This window comes from Oxyura jamaicensis, chromosome 21 (genome assembly GCF_011077185.1).
Source record: "Oxyura jamaicensis isolate SHBP4307 breed ruddy duck chromosome 21, BPBGC_Ojam_1.0, whole genome shotgun sequence".
Lineage (NCBI taxonomy): Eukaryota > Metazoa > Chordata > Aves > Anseriformes > Anatidae > Oxyura > Oxyura jamaicensis.
Window position 1 is genome coordinate 2,573,445 of NC_048913.1, and position 19,054 is coordinate 2,592,498.

Sequence of the window (19,054 nt, forward strand, 5' to 3'; positions counted from 1 at the left end):
AGCGTTCTTCCAAGACCACTGAGGCCAAATGAAAGAAACCCATGTACGGATTTCAGAAGGCTTGGGGCTGACCCTTCGGATGACTCCCATCTCCTGGGAACCAACTGCTTTCAGCAGCACTCGGTTTACTTAAATTCACAGAAAGACAAAGACGTGCACGTGGTAGGAACTGATCCAAGAAGCGACCTTCCCAGAGAAAACTGGAGAACACCTGCCCTACCAACACCTTCTGATCCCTGGGAAGAGACATGACAAACAAAGCAGATTTCTGTGCTCTACTGGAAACAACAACGATTTTCCAAGGAGCACTTAAAGCTACTTGTAAAAGAGCTGTTAGCTAAGAGAGAACCAAACCCAAAGGCAATTGTGACAGTTTCATCATAAAGAGTTCCCACTCCTTTGTTTTACTCTGGAGAAAGCCAGGATTCAGAGGTTTCTGTCTATGGGTGTGTGTGCAAAGTGTGCTACTGAATTCATGAGGTCAGGGCTCGTCAAAGAGGAAGTTGGAGAATACCCCAAGTGCTCAACACCCAGATGTAAAGCTCAGCAGAAAGGTGAGATCTAAGCATTCCCTGAGCCTGCTTTATTTCCTTTACTCTTCCAACCCTGGTACCCCTGTAAGTAACCCTTTTAGCAGACACAGAAACGATTGCTGCTTTCTGGGTTACACCAAGTACCATGATATGTTCCTGGCACAACTGTTGTTAAATACCCTCTCAGAGCTCTCCCCTCTCTATACATAACAACTCATGAGATAAAAACCTAGGCAAAGCTATTCGGTGACCTAGATAAGCAGAAGGGTTCTCATTTCTGTACTGCAAGGAATTTCCTTACCTAGACAGCCCCGAGAACCCAGTCTTCCAAGCCCTGGTGCAGGATACCTCACGCACTCCTGCAGATACTAATGATGTTTCCAGAAAAGGAACCTTTTGACTACACTGTGAGTTTTCCATTCTATAAAGCTCCCTGGGAGGGGCTTGGAAAATTTCTTACCCTGGCTTTAACAAGACAGCACTCAGTGCAGGGCACCTCCGTGGCGTTTCACTGCCCTTCCCAGCTGGAGGAAGAAGCCAACCACCTCTTCTGAGGGATATGAGCGTCCTTTTTTCTGCAGTGATTGCAAAACTCATTGTTCTGATTGAGAGGGTAACACAAGGAAAGTCATTTTAATCCAAAGACGAGAAAGCACATTTTGGGATGGGAAGGGTACATCTACCTTTCTTCAGCCGCAGAAAGGGTGATTTAAAATTACTTCAAAATCTGGGAAGAGCCACCTAGCACTGGCTGCACTAAGAGTTTGCTCCAGCTTCAGCCAAGTCGCCCAGCTGTGCTGAATTAATCTCTTGTCTGTTTAGATGGAAGCGATCCCCGATAGCTGTCTGCAAGGAATCAGAATACACCAAACCCATGCAAAAAGAAAACACTGCAAACACAGCTCTACTTGGTGGTGTCATGGCAGTGCTAATAAAATGGGGCAGAATCCCCAGATTTTACAAAGCATAAGAATGGGTAGATGGCTTGTTCTCCCTGCAAGCTTGTGTCCTTACTTTGCCCAGAACAATGGCAGGTTTACAAAATCAATTTTCCATGAAAATCCAATTGCGTGAAAAGCCTGCTCATGAGACCAGCTGCCAAGTCAAATACCAGTCTCCCAGCTGGATTAGCACACTATCTGCCAGGAAAAAATTAAGTGACAGCATGCATAAGAAAGTAAGAAAATAAAAGGGGTCACACTTGTTATGAAGTATTTCCTGAGGCTGAACTAAAAGGCAAGAAATAGAATAGCACACAGACTCCTTTGTATTCTAAAGGAAGCACAGAAATCTTTCAATAATAGGAGACTGACTGAGAAGGACCACGTTCATTTAAAGACTGCCTAGAAATAAGTGTCCACAGCAAAAAAAGTAAAATGGTGTTCACTTCAAACTGATGGCCAAGACTGCATAGGCAACTAGACATTTTCTGGAGGATGCACACTGAGACATCCCAAGAGCCCAGTTCAAAGCAAGAGGATGCTCTGCACAGCCTGGTATGGCAGGTGCTGATGGAGAACCCTGAGGAACTGAGAACTGCTGCTTTGGATCTTGGCCCCAAACAGCCAAAGCCATCAGATTACAGCACACAGGTCTCTGGGGTTGGGCAGTGAGGGAAAACTTCTTAAAAGTTTGGTGATTTTCACACCCAGAGCTCTCACAACCAGACAACTTGCACCTATCTAACCACCTCTTGTAAGGTTAAAAAACTAAACAAAATCCAACTGTGAAGACTCAATAAAGGTCACGCGAGTAGCCAGGTTAGTAAAGCACGTGCTATGCTCCATGTGAGTAAAATAAAGTCCTGCTTTATCGTCTGCAGGACAATCAATCTATTTTTCTTTTTTTCCCCTTGGGACATTTTAATACACTTCCTACAGAAGGCTCGTTCCTGGGAATAGCAATATTGATTTCAATTTCATGAGAAGCCTGTGTTCGCACCACCCATAAATACTGTGGAAAAATTGCAACCAGCAGAGGCTGGTTAATGGAAGAAAACCCACCCCCCTTCTCGTAGGCTAGCTGGGAAATGTGAGCTGACATTTCAGCTAGGAGGATTACCCAGAGCCCATTAGTTATAGCATTAACCTGTCTCAGCTGCTGCCTCATATTTAAAGATTTACACCAGACTCAGCAAGATCTTTCCTTTTCAAAACCAATGCTGATGCAAGCTACAGAGCTGCAATTCAGAAGACCCAGGGAAAACAGGGAGCTCCCCGGTTCATTTCCCCAAAACCTTTCAGTCTCAGCTGTGGGAGACCAGCTGGTAATAAGCACCAAGCAGATAGTTATTTATTATCTGCACCAAATAACTAACTGCAATATTTGTCTTTTTTTTTTTTTTTTTTCCAGGAGCATTTACCTACTGCTGTGACATCTCCACGCCTCTCTTCAGCCCGCTGCTGCTCTGTGACCAGCAAGAAAACCAACTGGTAAGAAGAGGAGAAAACCTCAGGCTCCCATGGAGCTGAACCTGCCACGAGGCAAAGCTTGTCAAAAACCTTACCTGGATACCCAGGTATTTGCTTCCTACTGCTCCTCTCCTGTTCCTGCAGCTCCACTGACCAGCTTGGTTCTTCTCCCTTGGTGCAGCAATTCCCTTCTTCTTACTAGGAAATGAAAGGGTCAAAAAGGTGCTTAACAGCCTGACTCTCGCTCCTCAGGCATCAAAAGCAATCACAGCAGGAACAGGGAAATGAAAGGGTATAGCCCCAGCCCCAAAGCTGTGCTTACAAACGGTTCCCGTGCTGTGTAAAACTCCATCTCTCATTTAGCAATACAAGGAATTGCAGACAAAAAAAAAAAATCAGGAGCTCTTGAAAGGGAATTCATTAAGAAAATAAAATAAAAAAGTAAAACATACAATTGATGGGAGCTCTTCTTTCTCTACAAGATCTCTATTAGCCAGGAAAAAAGAAAACCTCTGCTGCAACAGCTGTGAACTTGCAAGTCGAAATCTGCAGTCTTTCTTCAGGGCTGTGATGGGGGAGGTTCAGGCTGGATATTAAGAAATCATTACTGTGAGAGTGGTCGAACACTGGAATAGGCTTCCTAGTGAGGTAGTTTGATGCCCCATGCCTGTTGGTGTTCAAGTCACAGTTGGATAATGCCCTTAGTAATGTTCTTTAACTCTTAAATGCTTAGCCCTGAGGTGGTCAGGCAGCTGGAATAGATGATCTTTGCAGGCCCCTTCCCACCTGAGCTTTCTATTCTAATTTTTTTTCCTTTAGGGGAATAATCACTTGGAAGCCTCTCTTCATTTAGTATCCAAAGAAATTATATTTTTTTAAAAAGCAGCTGCTCCCTACTGTTTTTTTCCTGAATAAAACTGACCCACTTTAACTGTAAGATGCGAATAACAACATCGAGCAGCGTGCCCTGCTCCCCAGGTGCCAGCACATGCATACCTTTAACGTACATGATAAAGCATCAGCTGGGTTCACCTTTCGCAAACTGCAGGTGGATTTGATGCAAAGGCTTGTAAAGAAAATGTGTTTCAGGAAACGCTCAGCATTCAGGTGGGGTAATGGAAGGGATATTCTGGAAAATGATTCACTTGAAGCAAAGGGCAGCTCTTACAACATGATGATGGTTCGGTCTTGTCGTTCCAGAAAGCAATCTTTTCACCGTCCTCTTCACCTGGTGCCTTGCCACAATACAGCAACCATTTGGGTAAACAGCTGCTTATTCCAAAGGCACACGCCCTAACATGAACTTCTGGGAAATAAATAAATATATTCACACTTCTGATTTTACCAAAGCTGATTCTGAAATTCAGCTTCAGCTTCTTTCAGAGTTAAATGTAAGCCCATGTAGGGTTAAATCTGTTCCTTTTTTGCAGCTCTGTATCAAAACCCCACTGAATTTGTAACAGCTTCAGGTGAATATTTGGAGAAAGATCATCTGTAAGAATCAGGGACTGTGACAGCATTTTTTCACACCACCAGAGGACTAAGATGGAGTAAGAGTTACGTCCATAGCTACCAGGTATTGCACAAAGTCCAAGATTCCTTTCAAATAGTTGCCATCTCTTTGCCAATGAACAAAGATAGTAGAGGACCACAATAGTTTTGTTCTTTTTTTTTTAAATATTGCTTGCAAGATGTAACAAACAGTATCACTTGTGTATAATAGTGTCATTAAAGATAGATACCACACGCAAACACGTAAGGATACATACACACACACATGGCACGCTAGCCCTACGGGTTGGCACTTCCACCAACAGTTACTTTACAGGACAGATTCACTGGATAATATTTCTTCAGTCAGACAGTTGGGAAACACAATACAGCCAGATCCATAGCTCAGCTACTGTTTGTACATTCATTTTAATGCTCAGGAAAAATATAGATTTCATTTTATTAAGTTTTGCTGCAAAACAAAGAAACCAAAATGAAATCCCTCTTTCTCATCTCTTAATTATTACTATTTATTTTCTTTACACTTTGATTGGAGTATTTAACACCTGCCTTTGGCATTATGGATAAAAAGCTCAGGAGTCTCTGAACACACCATTGTGCAGAAAAAAACATGGAAGAAGAGTGTCACGTAGAAGTTTCTGTGGTAACAACATGTTTTCTCCAATCAGTGTTCACTACTTTATCTCTAAGGCACACGCTCTGTCCCCAGGATCTCATCACATCCAGATTTGCCTCTGTCAGTCCAAATTCTTGTTGAGCCCCCAAGTTCCAGTTCAGAGAGCACGCTGTCTGAGGACATCACCTCCCTCCCAGTGACAGGTAACGAAGAGGACTGATGGCCATGACTGATCTCCTCTGATATCTCCTCCTGTAAAGTGCAAGCGTGTGCTTTGCCACTGCCTGCCAAGGGATAAGGCTGATCCTTCCACAGCGTCTCCTTCGGAGCACTGCTGAGTACCCAGGCTCCAGCTCTGACCCTGCAGGGCACTGGACGTGCTGCAGTCACTGGAGCTGGATGCCCCCGAAAACACCTGCGGATGGAAGTCTATCACCTCTGGTCTGCACGTCTCTTCTGACTTCAGCTGACAGTTCAGTGTTCTTTACTGCACGTCTTTCTGATCAATCAGCAGCACCAGGGAGGTGGCTGCCTGCCCTCGAGCACCGCTCCTTGCCCGTATGACACTGGAAGCAGAGGGGACTCCCTCCCTCCACCTCCACCCCAATCATATTATTTGTCTCCCCCCTCTCTCACGCTGGCTTTGCAGGTAGCCAAACCCAGACTGAGCAGCGCTTCTCATCTAAAATGCAAACAAAAAGGAAGTAAATGAGGGAGGTGGGAATGGGAAGGGAAGCAAGCATATCCTTAGACAAAGATCTGAATCCTCTCCCGGATAGCCTGCCGGCAGATGGGGCAGACAGTAAGGGCTGTGCTGCAGTCTGGGCAAGAGCCATGTCCACACTGGAAGACCAGTTTGATTTGGTCGTCGATGCAAATGGGGCAGGTGATGCGCTCTTCCATCTGCCGGTAGCGGTTCTGCAGCTCCTCCATGAGCTTCCTCTGATCTGTGGATTCAGAGTTCGGGCTGCACTCCACCTCGGTGCTGTCTGCAGGGTGGGAGAGCAGGGAGACAGTTAGTTGCTACTGTGCTCTGCCTCACGCAGCGTCTCTTTAATCAGACTGTCCCTCAATGAGCAGCAATTAGCTCAGACTAAACCCTCTTCACTGAGCCTTACCCAAGGATTTCACAAACAAAAAGTCTGAGATGATGCTTTTTTTACAGACCCGCCAGTGCTGCTTTCCTGTTTTCTTGCTCAGCTCTTTGTTTGTTTTTTGTCTGCCTGTTTCTTTTTAAAAAAGAAAAAAAAATGCACGTTGTCTAATACGTCCTGCCTCAGTGTTCTGGTGCTACCTTTTAGTTGCAGTTCAGCGGTGCAAGAAGTGACTTCAAATCCATAAAAGTGAAGCAATTTTGGGAATAGAGCTTGCTAAAGACACACTGAAGACATCACTCATAGTTAAGTCCTACTGATAGAGACTTGCATGTTCCCTTTTGTAACTGAAATCTGCATGCAAATGTCTCCTCTGGAATTCTTGTTGCCATTTTGATGCCATTTAGCAGTCTGGAGCAAAGACAAATGCTCCCGTCTACTGTTGGGCAAACTTTTTTTTTTCCTCTCCACACTTCGGAGTTCTAAAGAGAATTTCTGTCTTTGCCAGCTGTCTTTGTCTGATGCCACATGACAGGATTGTTGCCCTGTGCATTTGTCCAGGCATCAAGACAGAAAACTACTACCTGACTCCAACACAGAATCACACAACACTAAGACATGAGCAGCAGGACACGCAATTCCCTTTCACATTCACTGCTAGAATTTTCTTAAGAGTGTTCTTGGCTCTAAAGACATAACTGCTGTCATAACCTCTATGGAAAAAGCTTGATGACACACATTACCCATTCTGGATGGAATAATATGGACACGAGACAATCTGTTTTAAGTAGGGCTAAAGATCTTTTATCAGAACAACCCACCTCAGCAATTTTTGGAGAGCTGGCCAATGCCAGCCCTGCACAGGCACTGGAATTTCAGCCAGGTGAGAAGCAAGGCTTTCACAAGATGCCATTTTTCCTTTCTCCCAAATTTTCACTGTTAAATCACTGCCTGGTAGGAGACTGGAGCAGACTGCAGTTCTAACTGCAGAGAACCCGATGCTGCACAGAATAAGCCAGGCACAGATCTGGCTTCCTCAAATGGCCTGTCTATGCAGCTTGATTTTGGCCCATGCCAGCTGAAAGTACTTTTTCTTCTCTGAAGGTATCAGTGCAACAGGTACTCCCCTCTTTTCTCCCCCCGAAACACATCTTTCTTCCTTATGCATATTTCTCTGAGAATCATTGATGTTGCTCAAACAAATGCTGTGCAGGACCCTTCCCAATACATAGCACTGAACAGCAGGAACTGCAAACATACCTTGCTTGATTTTTTTGGTTATTGTCACTTGACATTTGATGCACTTCTTCATTCTCCTGGAGCATTCTACCAAAATGATACAAGGAGTGATTACAATCAAGCCCACCGGTGCCAGAAGCGAGAGGAAGAGAACAGACTCAAGAACATCAGCTTTTAAATAACCTGAGAACTCCCTGGATGAGACAGTTTCTGCATGGAAATGAGGACATGGCCGCCTTTTTGAGCTGCCTCCTAGGCTTTTGGTTTAGTCTTTCCTATGTCAGTAGCAATTACAACACCTTTAACTCCTCACTTCTCTGTGCTGCTAAAACTGCTGCACTCTGGATGCAAAACAGCTCTTTATTCTGTGTGAAAAGGATGCAGCCCTCATACACAGCCCTTACAAATTCCCTGGGGTCAGACCGAGGGAGCCTTGATGAGGTTACAAGCTCGCAGACATGTTTGAGCAAGCTGCCATTAAAACAACTGAGATACAAATGGATAACAAAAGCCAGAGAAGGGGGAAATCCTTCTCAGGAGGTTTTGATGGCTAAAACACTTCCAGCCAGAACTGAAACATCTGGCCTTCCTTCTGAATTATCCAGGGCATCCATGAGCACTGCCTGGGGGGGGGGGGGTGCTATCAGCAGGTGCTCAGAACAATGTGTGCCTGTCATGGATAGCTTTGGCCATCCTAGAGACAGTGTTGCTGAAGTCATGCTGGGGTCGTTTCAGGTCACACACAGCTCGATAGACCTTGATTTATGAGAGTCTAGACAAGGAGGCTGCATGGCCGAGCAGGAAAGGGGAAAAAAAAAAAACAAAACAGAAAAAGCAGATGGACTTACCTTCACAGACAATACTGTGCTGGCAGGGGAAGAAATGGATGAGCAAGGCCAGCTCTGAGCAGACCAGGCACTCTGTGGGGACTGCCACGCTTGAGACACTCAGGTTGGTCATCGTGTTGGGGGTGGTGTGCACGCGGCGAAGGCTGCAGGTGACAGCTGAGCAGTCTGAAGAAACCTGCTGTTCCCTGCAACAGAGAGCACGTAGTGAAATTTGAGCCACATACTCCAGGTCTTTCTTCAGCAACTGCATAAAATTGCATTAATCCCCGGGAAACATTCCACATGGAGACTTATCTGAGCATCTGTGGCTCTAACCTGTGAACCTTCAGTGCCTTAGTGGGACCAACTCAGCCCCTACCTTGGATTCTGAGTGATTCTGTGTAAAAAGAAAGGGGAAGAGCAGGGATATCTAACATTTACACAAGCTGGAACTGTCCTTTTGGAGGACAACAATCAGGTATTGACAGTACAATCACCTACCAAGAGGGGCCAGCTTTTAGGAGGTATTTAAAAAGTGCAGCCCTAAGGATGCTGTGTGTTCACATATTCCTGAACTGTGCCCGGGGTGACTGTCTGTGAATTTGGCTCTTACATGACCCAGGCTCTTACGTAACCCATACAGACCTGTCCTGACACTACGAGCCCCAATCCATCCATTACTTTTCCTGCCAGCCAGTCACCTGCTAGCTAGACCTACTGCCTAAACTCTTTCATTGTATGAATGAGCAATGCCTGAATGGAAGGGACATGGATGGTGGTTGCACTAACAAATGTCTTCATTATTACTAAGAACCCCCCTGGCCCACCAGGAGTATTTTGAAGGGATGCTTTGTGAACTTTTGATAGAAAGTTGGTAAGTTTCTTACCAACCTGCCATCCAGTTTCCTACCAAAGTGACAACAGCTTCTTTATAAATGCTTTTTCTCTTCCAGACCTCTTCATTTCAACATATACTCCACTAACAAAATCCCTAGATGTTCAAAAATGTTTAAAGAGATGTATTTCACCTGTTATTTAAAATGAACCAGGAGCATGGCCAATTACAGAAGCTGCTGCCTGGTTCCCCCTCCAGCAGTAACATACCTGCAGGTCTATGCCCTCATATCAAACAGAACTCTGCTTTCATGTTTGCAAAGTCAAAATCCAAACAAAAGTTCCTCAGAACCTGAGAAATTTGACTTGCTACTCTCCCCTTGGCACTTTCTAAGCTATTCTCTCATCAGTTGAAAAACAACCATTTATCTAGCTCTGGAATAAATTCTGCAGATTCTGGCACCCACTCTTTCATTGCATTTCCTCTCTGTTCAGACTTTAAATATCTGTAACTACAGAATCCAGTGAAAGCAAAACAGAATCCAAAATTACCCTGCAGAGAGGAGCTGCTCTTGCCTTCGGTGGACAGTCTTCTCAGACTGCCTCAGGGCTCTCCAAGTCAGGAGGCTGAATTTGCGTGAGCAGCGCTCATCTGCTTTTGCCAACTGCTTCCAATGGCAGAATGCACCCTTAAAGAGGCCCTGACAAACACAGTGCCAGCAACCAGCTCCAGATGAAACAGGAGGTGCTCAGACTGAATGTGTTTCAGGAAAGCTTCATCCTTCCTGGCATGACAGCTGTGACACCGCAGTGCTGGGGGAGCGCTCGACATTTTACAAGGAAATACACTGCAGCTAGTTCCCAGAGGATGTGGGTTTACCTGAATTTCTGTGAAAAGTCTTTGATGATCTGGACAATCCTTCCGTCTGTAACAAGGTCTAAAGGAGACTTTCCCCGATGGTTTGCATAATTAATATCTGCTCCTTCTTGTGCTAAGTAACATGCAATTGCAGTTCCAACATTCAGCTCTACGTTTCCAAGAAAGCCAGAAGCCTGCAGCTAAAAGATGTTGAGAACCACTCTCAATAGAAAAGTAGTTATGTGGCTGTATCAAATTCTAAACAGAATCATAATCCTTGTACAATTTAAGAGTGCAATTTTGCACTCACGAAGTGCAAGAAGATCCTTCAGCATACAAATAACAGATTCAAACCTTGCATTCCAGGAACAGAAGTACATAAAACTGGTCCTAAGTGGTACCTCCTAATCATTACCAACCATAGTAATAGGCATTCACTTCTTCAGTTAGTGAAAAGAAAGTACAAAGTGTACACCGAAGGCAACACAGTAAATACCAGTTGATGAGCAGCTGGTGTATGGAGCCTTAAGCAGCAGCAGCTATTGAAAAAGCCAAGCTTTTATGTACATGATCCAAACTCTGAACAATTTTCTACTGGTTTAAAAGATTAAAGTGTTTAGGTAGATCACGGCATGTAAAATTCGACACAAAGGAGTCTGCAGAATCTAGGTACAGCATTACTGTTAATAGTATTGGGAACGACATCCACAGAAACACCATGTTGAGATTTCTGCCCCCAGGACTGGCTATTGGCTGCCCCTAATACAAGCTAAAGCCCAGCAGCTAGGAAAGCTGTTGTGCAGACTTCTAACAAAATGATAAAACCCATTTTTGCTGCTTATCCCTTTGCTTAAATTTATGGGCAGAGACATTCAGAAGTGATTTTTAGGCTGGTGTGAGATGCCACTGTGGATGTCAGGACCTGAGGCTGGAGTATCTCTGGCCATGCACCGGAGCCATCAATTCCTGCTATCAAGGCTGGTAGCTTGGCAATGAGCAACATGAAAGAAGGGTGGTGCACTAGGCTTTTTCAGGTACCAATAGGTAGAAAGGAGGAATGGGAATTTGGCACACAGCGTGTGCCCCTTCAGAATGTCAGTTTGAGTTATGCTTATCATTTCAAATTACAATAAAAACTCTATGCCAGATTTTTCAATATTATCCCCACAATGGAATAATTCTCAATCCATCCATAATGTATAACCAATGTTTGCAGTTTTGGCTTGCACTGCAAATCTGGTGCGTGCACATGTTGGTATTTATATGCATGACAAAACACTTTGAAGAGCTAATCTAATATCTTGGCCAAAAAGACAGATTAAGCTTCCAATACTTGCATATCATGCACTGACTTCTAGATTTAAGGCCTATCCTGAAATGACCCACGTGCAGGCTGAGGAAGAAATTCAGTTCTTCTGCATGTCATCAGCCTCAGTATACATACAGAGTCTATCCCCAAGAGCTAGCAGAAATGCTGAAAAGCAGTTTTTCCACTGCATTTGTGCTTTTGCAAATTTACAAATCTTGCAAAAAAAGTCTAGCGTTGTATAATTTACTTTTGCTCTGCAGTGAAAGATGAAAAAAGAAGCGTATATATATTTATATATCCATATATATGGATATATTCATATTTCCATGAATATGGAGCAACATGGTGAAATCCAGTTCAGGCTTTATAGCAACATAGCCTTCATCATATATAATATGTCTCATCTTTCACATTCTGCGGTACATTTGCAGATAACTGGGGTGTTTGTGGTTAGCTAGCCTCATATTTTCTACGCCATCAGATAGAAATGAATTGCTGTGGTTCTGGGGCAGGAATTAAACCCAAAGGCTCTTGGCTCTGTGAGCAGATTTGTGATCTTTCCCATGTCAAGAAAGAAACACACAATGCTAATAAAAAAATGGGAGGATACGGGATGAATTGGTGTCTGACTATGCAAAGTTTCGTGCTATAAAACCAAGCATACTCTCAGCAGATTTATTCACTGCTTTCCCCCAAGCATTAAGGTTTGCTTCATGTTCAGCTGGACAGGCTTTGCACAACAATTTCACTGCCATCCTTTGCCCCCTTTTAGATCCCACTCTCTGCAGCCACACCGTTATCATCATGCATTCTCCTGCCCTTGGTGCTAGAATTCCTCCAATTCCCAGCTCACCTTGGAAAGGAGGGATAACCCCATCTCCCCTTCACGCTTCTCCATCACGACTGACATCAGCTGCTGTCGTTCCAAGGCAATGTGCATGGCTGTGTCCCCATCCTCGTCTTCAGCATTGACATCACTGCCTTCGCTGACCAGCAGTTGCACCATCCCTACGTGTCCCTGGATGACAGCCAGGTGCAGAGGTGTTTGATTCCGGTTGTTCTTGAGGTTGACATCACAGCGACCCTTGAAGAGAAGAATTGCATCAAACAAAAAGAGCTATTGCTGCTGAGTTTGGCTGAAGAAAAGCGCTACAGTTATAGTGCTTGCTTAAAGCCCTGAGTCTCAAGTCCATCTGCAGGACAGAAATAAAGATATCTCCAAGAGAGTGCTATATGACGCAGCCCTCTGTTTCTGTCCATATGACCCACACACCTCCACATCACACACAGCATTAACTCAACAGAACTTAGGAGGAAATGTGGGATCTGGGGAATGGGAGAGCTAAGAGTTTTGTTGGTGGCTTTGTTTGGTTTCTTACCTCTTTGATGAGAATTTCTGCCACTTCTTTGTGATTATTGAGAGCAGCGAGGTGCAGGGCAGTGAAGCCATCTTCCTTTTTGGAGTCAACTAACTGTCGAGCTCTTGCTAGAATCTTCTTTATGGCTCTAGAACATTGGAGATAAACCAGACACACAAGAGTTACTTTATCAGGAAGGAAAACAATGCAGAACAAACAGGTCTGTCTCTTAGGTTCCTCAATTTTAAACAGGAAGCACTATGAGCTGGCAAATGCGATGCAGAGTGCTCCCACTATCTTGCAGACAATTACAAGAATAAAACACTTATACATTACTGATGATTTTGTCAGCATAATCATCACAGAGAACCACGCTCCTTCCCAGTATTGCTACACTTGCACCCAATTCAGGGCAAATTCTGCCTTTGTCTCTCAAGTATTGGAACAACATTTTCTAACAAACTTTTGCTAGCAGCTTTAATGAGGCAGAGCATTATACCACTCTGCTGCCTTCAAATACTGCACACATTGCCAGGAAGCTTGCTGCAGAAAAGTGGCATAGCCTGTCTGTACTAGTGCTTTGCACTGAGTACTTGCATTCCTAAAAATATCTCAGATTGGATGTAATGAGTTAGATGATCTCAGCCTTTCCCTTCTTCCTTGCCGAGTAACCATTTCTGCAGAGAATTAACACATTAGCATAAGAATTAAGAATTAGAGAAGGGAGGAAAAGGAAGAAAAACACTCAGATTCTTGAGATAATCTTTTTTTTTTTTCCCCAAAAGCAAGCAAAGTACTCAGAAACCGACACCTGTCCCGTACCCCAGGCACCACATACACATTCTGTTTATGGCTACATAAGAACTGCTACTAATGGAGCAAATTCTTTGCTCCAAGTGCCTTATAGGTAGTCAGCTCCCCCAGCTCAGCTGGGTGCTAACCAGCTAGGGCTCACAGCTTCTCAACAGGCAGTCAGTAAAACTTTATCACCACCTAGCCCCAGACCACCTAGCCAAGCCATGTGTTCCCCAGGAATGCACGCTGCTGTTCGTTCACTTACAGCTTGTTGCCTTTTAGAGCAGAATAGTGGAGCAGGTTGAAGCCTTGACAGTTCTGGACAGTGAAATCGATGTTGGGTACTTCAGTGAGAATCTCAATGATGACTTTGTAATCTGCAGTGATAGCGTAATGCAAGGGGGTGTCTCCCTGGGAATCCTGTAAGAGGATACCAAAGCAGAATACAACACCACACGTTAGCAGCAGGTCAGCTCTCACTGGAAGGAAGAGTCCAGCACAAAGGAGTGTGCTTACTGGACTGAACTAAGCAGACTCACAGTGATGAAGGGTAAACCCCAAACTAGAATTTCAGAGTACAAAATGTAAATAAATACGTCCTTGGTGCAACTCACGGCATTTTAAGAGAACTAGCTTCAAATTCTACTAAGCAACAAACGATGCGTGATGTTAAGAGAAGCAAACCCCCACCACAAAAGAAAAAAACACCAAAATCACCAAAACCCAAGTCCCTCAAACCCCTGAACTTACTGGGAGGTTGACGTCACAGTTGAGCTCGCAGAGGGCCTGCACCACCTCTGCAAATCCTTGACTGACAGCAACATAAAGTGCTGTGCACTTCGCATTGTTTAGCAGGTCTCCGCTGGCTCCTTTACTAATAAGCACACGGGCAACTTCAGCTTGGTTTCTGATTTAAAGGCGAGGAGTAAGACAGATTAGATTCAATGCTGTGCAGACAATAAATTTTCACTTCTTGCAAGCCAACAGAATTTATTTATTTATTTATTTTTTGCATCCTCCCAACCCCACCCCACCTCCTCTAAAAAAAAAAAAAAATCTTCCTAACTTCTGCTCTAGAATCTGCTCTGTTTTAAATCAACAGGAATCTCCCACTCTTGATAATGAAGAATTCTTCCCTGGTAACTGACATTGAAATTCAACCTTTCATGTTGCTCTGGAAAACAAGTGCACTACCAAAACTGAGCCACCAAACTAATCCCAACCATTAAAACTCTAATCACCAAATGCTCTTATCACTTGTTCTGATTCCCCCCAAATTTTATAGCATAGAAACTGACCTAGCTGTGGGCATTAAGTCAGCATACTAAGATTTTCACCTGTAGTCCTTTTTAGATCACATGCCAATATCTAACAAGGCAAAAGAGAAAACCCTCCCTCCTGAGCTTCTCCCATGTGCTCTGCATGCAGACAGTCCATCTACACCTAGAAATGTCTTTTTGCAGCCCTTTAGGGCCTGTCTCAGAGATAGCAAGAAAAGATCTCGTACCCAAAAGCTGCGTAGTGCAGTGCTGTATCTCCTTCTTCATCCCTTAGGTTGACAGTGGCATGTGCCTGCAGCAAAATCTTGACAACATCCAGATGCCCCTGATAGGAGGCGATCTGCAGGGCTGTTCTGCCCTGATTCTTGCTGTCGACCTACAGGAAGGACAAAGACACAGCAAACAGCTTGCTTAGTTAGGGAAAGACCTTGCCTTGAGTTCCGGCCTCAGCAGGATGAAAGCCACCAGCTGCAGAACTGCGGTATTCTCGGAAATGCTACACAGAAGCTGTGCCCTGCCGGCTCTGCTTTATGTACATCAACTACAAGGCTGACCTTGTCCCAGAATATTCCTAACAGGGAAGGGGATAGCACTTTTAGTCGAGAAGAGAGAAGGGAGCAAAGAGCTGGAAGCCATGGCTCTGATTGCAGCTCTGATGCCAAATTCCTCTATGCCTGCAAGCAGAATACTTCTTGACATCTCTGCCAACAATTCCTTTCCTAATAGGAAAATGTATGAGGAGATCAAATTAGCTTTGCATAAGGCTTTGGATGCCAAGCCCCCACTGTTCTGTGTTACTCCAGGTACTTCACCAGGCACACTGGCAGGAAGGTAAATCAGCACTGAGGTGCTACAATGACATTTTTTGAGAATTAAAGGGACTGAAGAACAAAGAGAAGGCTGTATGAAATGCAAGACAAAAAAGGAAAGGAAGCTACTGAAATCAGCAGGAGGCTAAAGAGAAGAGATGAAGGAGCTGGCAAAACCTCAGCTGACTGGCAAGCAGAACAAAGTTTTTTTTTCCCTGCAGCTGGTTCTGTGCAGCAGTCAGGAGAGCAGGACAGGCAAGACTTCGATTCACTCGATGATGGGTGAGTCATTCAAGCAAGGAGGCGTTATAGGCCACTGCATAATTCTGCCATTTACACAAGACAGACAATGCTGATAAGCTGGAAAGCCCTAGGCAAGCAAGTCTAGCTTGCACTACAAAGTATATAATGCTCTTGCTGCGTATAATACAGTTACAGAAGTGCTAATTCATTATTAGAAATATTTTAATAGAATATAAAGTAGAAATCTAATAAAACTAACAGCAACGTATTCCTGACTCTTGGCACTTGCTTATCTGATAACGAACACAGATGTTTGGCTGTTCCTCCTATCTCCAGGGCTCCCTTTATCTTTTTACATAAGGAACTACAGTAAGTACCAGAAAACAATCCATTACAGCAGCTTCAAGGGGCTCAGAATCAGTCCTTTCAGCCATCTGCCTGCTCCTGCCTGTAGACACTGCCTCAATAAAACTTGAGTTTGCTACCACTGGTTTCCAAGGACACTGCTGAAATACTTCATTTCCCAGTTCTCCTTTTAAAACCTGCTTTCAAACCTTAGACCCCTCACTGAAAGGGTTGGAACCTTCAGGCAGCTGGAAAGAGCAGCGACTTGAGTTGATGCAATCCTAACAGCGGCACTCTGCAAACAAATTTCTCAGCAGCAAGTCCAGCCCAGTTCCCTGCTCCAGTCAGACAGATAAGACACTGCACAGACTTGCACAGCGCTGGGATCTGGGCAGCTTTTCTCTTTCTTGTTTCCAACAATTTATTTAGCAAGGTTATGTAAGGACAGATGCATTCAGTCAGACATAACCTGTGGCTTTCCTTTCAAAAAGGGGCTAGATTATTGAACATCCTGGTACTGTCTTCATATATACATGAATACAGCTCTCCCTAATTCTACAGGTACAGTGTCCATACAGGAAATCTAGGAAAAGACAGCTTTGGAAACACTGTAGGGACAAAGCTCCAAGTCAGCTTCAATGCCATGCTCTGAAGCCATCCAATATTCACATTTAATTTACATATTTAATCCTAAATTGCAGTAAAATTAGCTAATATAAGGTCTGAAAAGTCTATAATTTCTCTCCCACCCTTCTTCCTACTCAACCACACAATCTGATGATAGTATTTTAAAGCACAATAAAAAGTAACATTCAGGATGTTTTCAGAACTTGCCTTGTCTGGGTACTTCTGAAGGAGTTCCCGGACTTTAGCTGCGTTGTTGAGCGCTGCCCAAATAACAAGACACCCTGCATGGTCTGACTCTGTCTTCTGCGACAACAGCTTCTCCAGTACAGTAATCAAAGTGCCTGGAGAGGAATGAGAAGCAGCAACAGGTTAACAGCACCGAAGAGCATGTGTACAGTTGGCACAGCACAGCTGTACAACCACTGTACAGGCCTGCAATGCCTCTTAGCTCACACAAAGCTTTACAGATTTGCAGCTTGCACAAAACTCTGGCTTTAGAAGCCTTACGTTTTGAGAACCCAAAAGACAAAAGAGACCATGATTCAGAAGACCAACACAGAAGAATTACCACCAAAAGGCAAATAATCTGAAGAGGAATGAGGGTTTGGGAAGGATGGTGTAGGCCGGAATACAGCTCCTTGCAGACCTGCCCTCCAGCCACAGGTTTTTGAATGTTTGAATGGACAGAGGTTCTACAGTTATCCAGGCAGGGCAAAATTAAAAAGCCTGGGCTTGTATGCAAGTTCTCCCTGGAGGAGAGAGGAATTGAGGAAACAGTTTATGAGCTATCTGCGTGGCAAAACAAACAAAACCACCAAGTCTGTTTTCTCTCCCACAGGATCCTAACCTACAAAGGAAGCTAGTGAGGCTACAAGCAATTTTAGGAGCAGATGTGCAAAACAGGTAGAATCCCCTCTACACATCGTAAGATCCCAAGTCTAACTTCAGAGTGGACTGGGGAAAACACTCATTGGTTTGACAGCACTTCCACAGAAAGACCTGGGAATATTTCAGGCATTCACAAATTATTATCCTCCTACAGGAAAAGCAGCAGGATAGAACAGGAAATTGAGACAGATCTGGGCAGAAAGAAATAACTGAACCTAGGGCAGTACTACGGCTAGCAGTCCCGAGTACAGAACTCTGTATTTTCCTGTTAGGACCAGCTTTGCTTCCCCAAAAAGACACAGCTTGGTTTTGGAGCTCCATCCAAGGAAGGACAGGCAGATGGAGTTTACCACTGTCCAAAGCATGCTGCTGTTATTACAACCACAGCAAACATTTCTCAACCCCTGCCAGCCCAGACGCCTTCATTCTCACTATCTCACTTTTAGATTCCTTTGCATTCTCCGTTGTCATGAGATTCGCTTCCTCATCTCTCTGGTAGGCTGTCAGGCAAGCAGGGTTAAACGTCCAGGACTGCTCTCCAACCGACACTCGTAAGTCTCCATCCCCATACACCTTGATCACTTTGCCAATGTGCCCTAGGGTCTGCAATGGAAAGAGAAAGGATTTTTAAAAGGTAAGACAGTAGGCTTCTCATCTCAGAACCAACACAACGCTTCTAAGAGAGGTTTTGCAGGCGGCACTCCTGCTGTGTGAAAAGAAGCACTAAACAGTGACACGCGCGCAGAAGCCCCCACTTCGAGGACACCAGAGGGTTCTCAGCACTTTCTGTTACTGGTTTTAACATAAGAAGGGTTTCCCAGACATATTACAAACATCTAGAAAGCTGGTGAAACAACAAAACTTAGCCTGCAGAACCCTAAGAGAACTGAAAATTGGGATTAGGGAAGGTTTCCTCTATGCATTTAATTGCTCCTGGTCCGATCAGACCATTTTCCCCACTCAAGCACTTTCCTGTCTCGTTCCAGAGAACTGGGAAGAGCTTAAGAGGACTCGTTTACCTTGGTTAGTGAAACCTCTCATCTGACTTACTGGTAGTCAAATTCTTTGTCAGATTCCCCACCTACCCACTTTGCTTTGGGTTCTGCAATAGGATTGTATTACCAATAGCACTAGGCAACGTTTCTTTGCTAGGCCTCAGCAGTCCCAGAAGGGTCTGTGCTCTCACTGACCAGCAGGAATGCTGGAGGGCCATGCAAGCCCAGTCACCATTCCTAATTGCTGAGGAAAACTCGGGAAGTTACTGGACTGTCCTGGAACTGACGCGCACTCACAGGTGCCATTTCATCTGTCCACTCCCCATGACCAGGTTGGAATCGCTTCACTGTTTCCATATCATCTATCACTCGGACAACATCACCAACCCAAAAGGTGTTGAGCTACAAGAAAAAAAAAGTCATAAGCTTTTTGGGGGATGAAGCCAAAAAAAAATAGCGATCAGTCCCCACCCCCACCCT

General features: G+C 44.4%; 1 protein-coding gene across 2 annotated transcripts in view; it reads right to left on the bottom strand.

Annotated features, from left to right (window-relative positions):
* Window positions 1-4,601: 4,601 nt before the first annotated feature.
* MIB2 (mindbomb E3 ubiquitin protein ligase 2) overlaps window positions 4,602-19,054 on the bottom strand; it is a 42,041-nt gene continuing 27,588 nt past the window's right edge. The window contains exons 9-20 of one of the 2 annotated variants that reach the window (XM_035344346.1): window positions 18,872-18,976; window positions 18,020-18,182; window positions 16,899-17,032; window positions 14,895-15,043; window positions 14,138-14,294; window positions 13,653-13,807; window positions 12,614-12,740; window positions 12,088-12,318; window positions 9,947-10,125; window positions 8,254-8,438; window positions 7,427-7,492; window positions 4,602-6,061 (exon numbers count right to left, since the gene is read on the bottom strand). In XM_035344346.1, the coding sequence (XP_035200237.1) occupies window positions 5,820-6,061; window positions 7,427-7,492; window positions 8,254-8,438; window positions 9,947-10,125; window positions 12,088-12,318; window positions 12,614-12,740; window positions 13,653-13,807; window positions 14,138-14,294; window positions 14,895-15,043; window positions 16,899-17,032; window positions 18,020-18,182; window positions 18,872-18,976 (1,893 nt within the window). In that variant the 3' untranslated portion in view covers window positions 4,602-5,819. The remainder of the gene's footprint in view (window positions 6,062-7,426; window positions 7,493-8,253; window positions 8,439-9,946; window positions 10,126-12,087; window positions 12,319-12,613; window positions 12,741-13,652; window positions 13,808-14,137; window positions 14,295-14,894; window positions 15,044-16,898; window positions 17,033-18,019; window positions 18,183-18,871; window positions 18,977-19,054) is intronic. The other variant, XM_035344347.1, reaches the window with a different exon arrangement.